The 6,258-nt window shown below is 50.0% G+C and overlaps 1 protein-coding gene across 1 annotated transcript; it reads right to left on the bottom strand.

Moving 5' to 3' along the window:
• Positions 1-407: 407 nt before the first annotated feature.
• On the bottom strand, positions 408-6,056 carry LOC115936500 (myeloid cell surface antigen CD33-like; the record flags this gene model as incomplete). The annotated part of the gene is made up of 4 exons (XM_081809548.1): positions 408-3,002; positions 3,305-3,398; positions 5,505-5,552; positions 5,778-6,056. Coding segments are annotated over 4 exons (494 nt in total), but the record flags the coding sequence as incomplete, so codon positions are not given.
• Positions 6,057-6,258: the final 202 nt, after the last annotated feature.

Genomic DNA, 6,258 nt, shown 5'->3' with positions numbered 1-6,258 from the left:
CAGGGTCTTTGCAGTTGGGATGAAGTTACGTATCTGGACTGTGGGGATCAACCTAGATTACCTGGGTTGGGTCCTAAATCAGAGTGTCCTTCTAAAGGGGAAGCAGAGGGTGACTTCCTGCACACAGAGCAGCATTAAGTAACATGACCAAGACCCAGAGTGGAGCAGTGACACCCCAGGTTACGGAATGCTGGCAGCCACCATCACGGGCAAGAAGCAGGAGAAGGATTCTCTCCTTGAGCCTCTGGAGAGCATGGAGCTCAACCACTCTTGATTTCTGTGCAGCAAAGCTGCTTTGGATTCTGGGGTTCAGGACATAGCCCACAAGATGTGTCACCTTGGCATCGTGACCCTTTCAGGCTGAAGGATTTTGAGAAATGGCAGGTGGAGGAAGGACTTTGTGACTTTTCCCTCCCTCTACCCAGAGGAATGGAGCATCACATGTCTGATGACAGGTGGACCCAGAGAAGGATCTGGCAAGCAGGTCTCATCAAGTCCCTCCAGTTACTACCCACAGTCAAACCCTTTGTTCTCCCAGGTGTGGCTCCAACTTTTCACTCTTCACCAAATCTAGCAAAACCGCCTCAGGTTTAACTGTTTATTTGGGTCTTCATTTCCTTATGAAGGTTCCTGTGCCACATAAATCTCATATGAAATACATTCGTATACTTTCCTCTGATTCACCTGTCTTGTGTCACATGGTCCCAGGGAGATCTCCCAGTAGAGGGGAACGATGTGTCTCCTTCCTAACACAGCTTTCTGACCTTCCTGTGAGAGCTTACATTTCTTTCTTTTTAAGACCCCAGGAGGGTGGCATTTGTTACAAGGGCCCCAGGAAGCTAATACGGGTGGGAAATCAGAGATGCCCCCTCCAGGAGGAATGCAGAGAAGGACAGAGAACAACCCGCATCTCCAGACACTTGCTCTGTTCCTCTTTGCAGCAAAGTCCTCACAAGGTTGTCTGTACCCCTTCTGCCATCTCCCCTGAATCTCCTGAACTTGCTCCAACCACATCTTCACCCCTTTCCTGCCCCTTTTGTCAAATCTGCCATTCTTGGGTCCCCAGTGACAAACGTCTCTCCAAGTGCCTCTATTTTTCTATGTGCAGTCAGTCCCTTTCCTCCCTATCGATCATCCCCTTCCAGGAGCTGCAGGATTTAACATCTCTCACCTGGACCCCTCTGCTGATTCCAGGCAATCACAGCCTGTGCTCCATCCCTGACATTCTCAGAATGAGCATCTCTAAAGTCCTTGACTCCATCCTGCCAGATGCTCAGGGAAGACACTGGGCATCATTCTTTCTCCTCTCTTTCGCCTACTCCCCACATCCATTGGAATATCCTGCTCAGTTTATCTTCATAATATATCCAAAAATAAGTCCCCACTTTCTCTGGTTGGAGTCAGCATCATGTCCCACCTGAAGTAGCCAGCAGTGCACTTCCCCATCTCTGTCTTGCTGTCATGGACCCACTCTGGCTGGTCCTGAGCAAAACAGCCATGGGGATCCTATTGAAAGGAAAGTTCAATCATATCTCTGCTCTCCTCAAAGGCTTCCAGATTTCTTGCATTTTCTGCAAGGCTCACATGGTCTGCACCAGGAAAATGTCTGCATCCCTATGGTATCTGCACTCCTACCACTGGGTCTCCACCCCCATGAGGTCTCCACTTCCTCAAGGTCTCCACACCCTTGGGGTCTGCATCCCATGGGGTCTGCACCCCCATCCCACAGGGTCTGCACCCCCACCAGATCAGCACCATCGTCCCAGCATCCCCACCTTGCATTTTTGTCCTCTCAACCTCAGCCTCTGGTTTCCACACCAGCCCTCCTCCTGTCTCAGAGTTACTTCACTCACCTTTCCCCATTTTCCATTTTTTGGGATAATTTTCTCTCAGGCAAATATAGAACCTGCTTTGTCACCTGCCTTCAAGTCTTTGCTCAAATGTCACCTCCTCAACTCTTGGTTATAGAACATCGTCCCCAGGATGTCACGTGTTCCTCAGTCTGCATGGTTTTTCTGCAAACACATATTCTACCCAAAATGCTCTAATATTATTTCTTATTTATTTCTTTTGATTTCTTGTCTCCAGAATGACAGGTTCTTGATGACAGAGATTTTGCTGTGTTCACTGATGCACCCCAAACTAGGTGGCATATAGTAGGTGTTCAATAGTACTTGTTGAAAGAGTCTGTTAATAACTGAGTACAACTTGATTCAAAATCATGTCACACACACACACAGAGCTGGGTGGCTTTTAAGACTGAGCCTGAAGATGATTAGGACTTGGAGATGCAGGATTGGGGAGGAAAGGGCACTTCAGGAGTAGGAAAGGCACATGCAAAGTCTCAGATCAGGAAAACCCTAACCCAGCTGGGTGTGGAGATGTTGCAAGATACAGGGAGAGGTAGAGATCTCGTGGAAGGTCTAGCGGGGAATGGACCATGCCAGGCCTTCAAATCCAGCTTTTTGTACCTTGGTCTTGACTCTGGAGAGAGATCATAGCTGTTCATGCTGTGGAGGAAGTGGATGATATTGATCTCCTAAGACTCAGTGAGTTGAGGAGAGAAGGGGAGGCAGGAGGCTGGTGGGTTAGAGGCCCAGAGAAGACAGGAGGCCATAGGAACAAGCAGTGTCAGGATGGGGAGGAGACTGGCATCAGGATGAGCTTAGGAGGAAGGAAGGACAAGACTGAGTGATGTACTGGATCAAGCAGAAGGGAGGGAGGTCACAGTGGAGAACCACACTGCGGTTCTGGTCTAGAGATAGGAGCCATGTCAACCATGTGAGAGAAACTCAGCAGGGAAGTAGGTTCGGGAGGAATGAGGTAGCTCAACATTGGCCATGCTGAGTGGGGCAATCCTGGGGCCATCCTGGGGGAGGTGTTGGTGGGATCTTGGATGGTGAGCTGCCCACATCACTCACCTGAGGGATTAACTGGGGGCCATGTTTGCCTCCGCCAGGTCCCCTGCAGGCCTGGCTGTCTCCTTCCTGAGGAACTTCCTTCTGAAAGAAGAGACCAGGGTCTTTCAGTCTAATCATGTGTGTGCAGGGTGAACTGACTCACCCTTTTCCCAGTTAAGGGGTTGGAGGGCTGACTGAGGTGGGAGAGGGTAGGTCTGGTCCCACAGATCACCTTGAGCTCAGCAGGCACATCTCATCGTGGACACAGGGTGGAATCCTCACACCTGGTGGGCTTCCCACCTGCCCCATCCTCAGCCTGTTCAGTCCCTCCCGCACTGGTTCTGGGACTCAGTCACATGCCCCCACCCTCCCCACCCCTCCCCTTCCCCTGGGGCAGTGCTCACATGAGGATGATGAGGCAGAGGAGGAGCAACAGGGTCTTGACAGCAGCTTCCCCAATGGCCACCAAAACCAATTCTGCCACAGGCCCTGATTTTCCTGTAGGGACATTGGACGAGGACAGATTCATGAGCTTGAATGCAACCCTGTGTCCTTGACTCCCAGCGGGGCTCCGGACATTGGTTCTCCAAGCCTTCCTTCATCACTGGATGTGGGACCACCTGCGCCGGGGCCTCAGGCCACCTCATACACTGCCCTTCCAGCAGTAGGACTGGACAAATATGCATAAGCTGGACTTCATCAAAATGAATCCTCTTGTTCGTTTGATGCTATTTAGAATGTAAGAAGGCAACCTACGTATTGGGAAGAAATATTTGCCAATCACAGATCTGATAAGGGGATAGTATCCAGCACATATAAAGAACACTTACAACTCAACCACAAAAAGGCAATCAATCCACTTTAAAAATGGGCAAAAGACTTAAAAAGTTTCTTCAGGGAAGATATATCAATGACAAATACATCCATGTAAAAATGAACATTAGTCATTATGTAAATACAAACCAGACCACACTGAGATATTCCCTCACACCCACTGGCAGGCTATAATTATTTTGAAAAGGAAAATAACAATGTTGGGAAGAATGTGTAGAAATGGAAACCCTCACACACTGCTGGTGGGAGTGTAATAGGGTGCTGCCACTGTGGGAAAGAGTCTGGCATTATCCTCAAAAAGTTAAAACATAGAAACTAGCCTTTGACCCTGCATTTCCACTCCTCGACATATGCTCCCAAATACTGAAAAGAATGTTCAAACAAAAACGTGTCCTTCAGTGTTCATAGTAGCATTATCATAGCCCCAAACAGAAACCACCCATATGTCCATCACCCGATCAGTGGATAGATAGAATGTGGTACATCCATACAGTAGAATAGTATCCAGACAAAAAAGAATTAGTACTCATACATGCCCTATGGATGGCCCTTGAAAACATTTTGGTAAAAGGAAAGAAGCCAGACGCATAAGACCATAGTTTGTAGGATTTCATTTAGTTGACATATCCCCAGTAGGCAAATCCACAGAGACAGAAGGCAGATTCGTGGTTGCAGGGGTCAGGAGGAGGGGGAATGGGGAGTGACTACCTAAGAGGTAGGTGATGACAGTGCAGGGTGGATGGAGTCAGCTAGTGGTGATGGTCTGACGACACTGTGAATGTCCTGAGAACCACATGTTTTGCACTTTGAAATGGTTAAAATGGCAAAGTTCATTTTAGGTGAATTTTTCCTCAAGGAAATAATACTGCATATACATAAAAAATACTGGGTGGAGATAGCAGTTGCCACCCGGTACTGGCAAAGATCAGAACATTCATCCCATGCAAGCTTGGTGAAAACATACACTTTGAGCCCTGACTGTTGGGATCATAAACTTGTCCACCCTCTGTGGAGAAAATTTGGTCCCGTCTCTCAAGATTTCAAAGAACCTGCGATCGAGCTATTTTGGTTTTAGGAATGTATCCCACAGACATAAACACACACACACAGAATGAGATGCAAGACTATGGATTGCAGTGTTGCAGTGTTTCTGTTAGTAGAATAAAATGAATGCCATGATTTCCCATTAGGAGAAGACACACACAGAATCATAGTCTACCCACGGGGAGGAATACTGCACAGTCTAGGAGAAGATCGAGGGCAGTCTGCACTACTGATATCAGAGGACCCTCAGATCCTCTAGGCAAACACACCAAGGCTCAGAGCAGTCTGTGGACACGGGTCACTTCCCAGGAGGGGACTGGGTATCTGAAGACAGATTCTGCTGTGCATTTTGAAAGTCTGTCTATGTGAATATATTACCTGTTCAGAAGTACATAAATAAGCAATTATTAGGGAGAATAAAAGATGGGCCAGGAGGAGTCATCAGGAGATGCATGATAAGGGGCAGATCTGCTGGGTGCATGTTGCCCTGTTCTCCTCTTCTCCTGATACCGGTGGGGGGGTGGTGTGTGCAGATGTGGTGGGAGGGGGGGCCAATGCGGACAGCTGCTCACAGGGCCATGGGGGCTGGGGAGGGGGAGGAAACACTGAGTTCACACATAGGGGGTCCTGGTAACCAGGGTGAGTTTAGAAAGATGCAGGGACCCAACTCTGGCTGAGCTTTGAAGAGCCCCACTCTCTATACCCTGGGAGGAGGCTCCTTCCTACCTGTGGTGTGTCTCAGGTAGACACCAGTTGTTGGGTTCTGTGTGGCACCTGGGATGGGAAGAGGGGATTTTCCTCTTCAGTGGGGTGGGGTGAAGTGAGATACATGTAAGCATCCCCCTACTCCCAGAAACCACAGAAACAAGGAGGGACAGGGCTTGAGTCCTTCTAGGTCTCACACTCAGTGACCTCCAGGACTAAAGCACGAAGCATCCCAGGCTGGCCTTCCCTCCCTTCACCCCTTCAGGGACCTGGGCATCCTGGCCCCATGCTCACAGGTGACATTGAGCTGGACGGTCCTTTCCACCATCACACCAGCTGCAGGGAAGTACACCTGACAGGTGAGGTTGGTGCCATGGTCCTGGGGCCGTGGGGTGAGGGTGAGCACCGAGGAGAGGTGGGTCCTGGGGTCCAGGGAGGTGAGGGCCACTGACGTCCAGGAGAAGATGGGAGGCGTGCCCCGCTCACAGGCCCAGGGCACAGAGCAGGTCAGGTTCCCGGGGCGGCCAGACTCCAGGGTCCCCGGGATGAGGATGTCAGGTGTGCGGGTCAAGGCTGTGAGGAGATGGGGAGACACGGGAATCAGAAGGAGGGTCAAGGGGAGGCCCCGAGAGAAGTCTCAGGATTTGGTTCAGCTCCTGCCTCTGAGTTCTGACATGGGTTACCCCCAGTCCCTCCCAGGAAGTGAGTCCCATCCCGGCTCTGACCCAGGACCTCTGTCCTTCTCTGTGGCCTCACCTGGAGTCTGCTCCTTACC

This window comes from Leptonychotes weddellii, unplaced genomic scaffold, assembly GCF_054177405.1.
Source record: "Leptonychotes weddellii isolate Sample4059 unplaced genomic scaffold, ASM5417740v2 HiC_scaffold_10854, whole genome shotgun sequence".
Lineage (NCBI taxonomy): Eukaryota > Metazoa > Chordata > Mammalia > Carnivora > Phocidae > Leptonychotes > Leptonychotes weddellii.
Note: the sequence above shows the minus strand (reverse complement) of the source record. Positions and strands in the feature narration are given on the sequence as shown.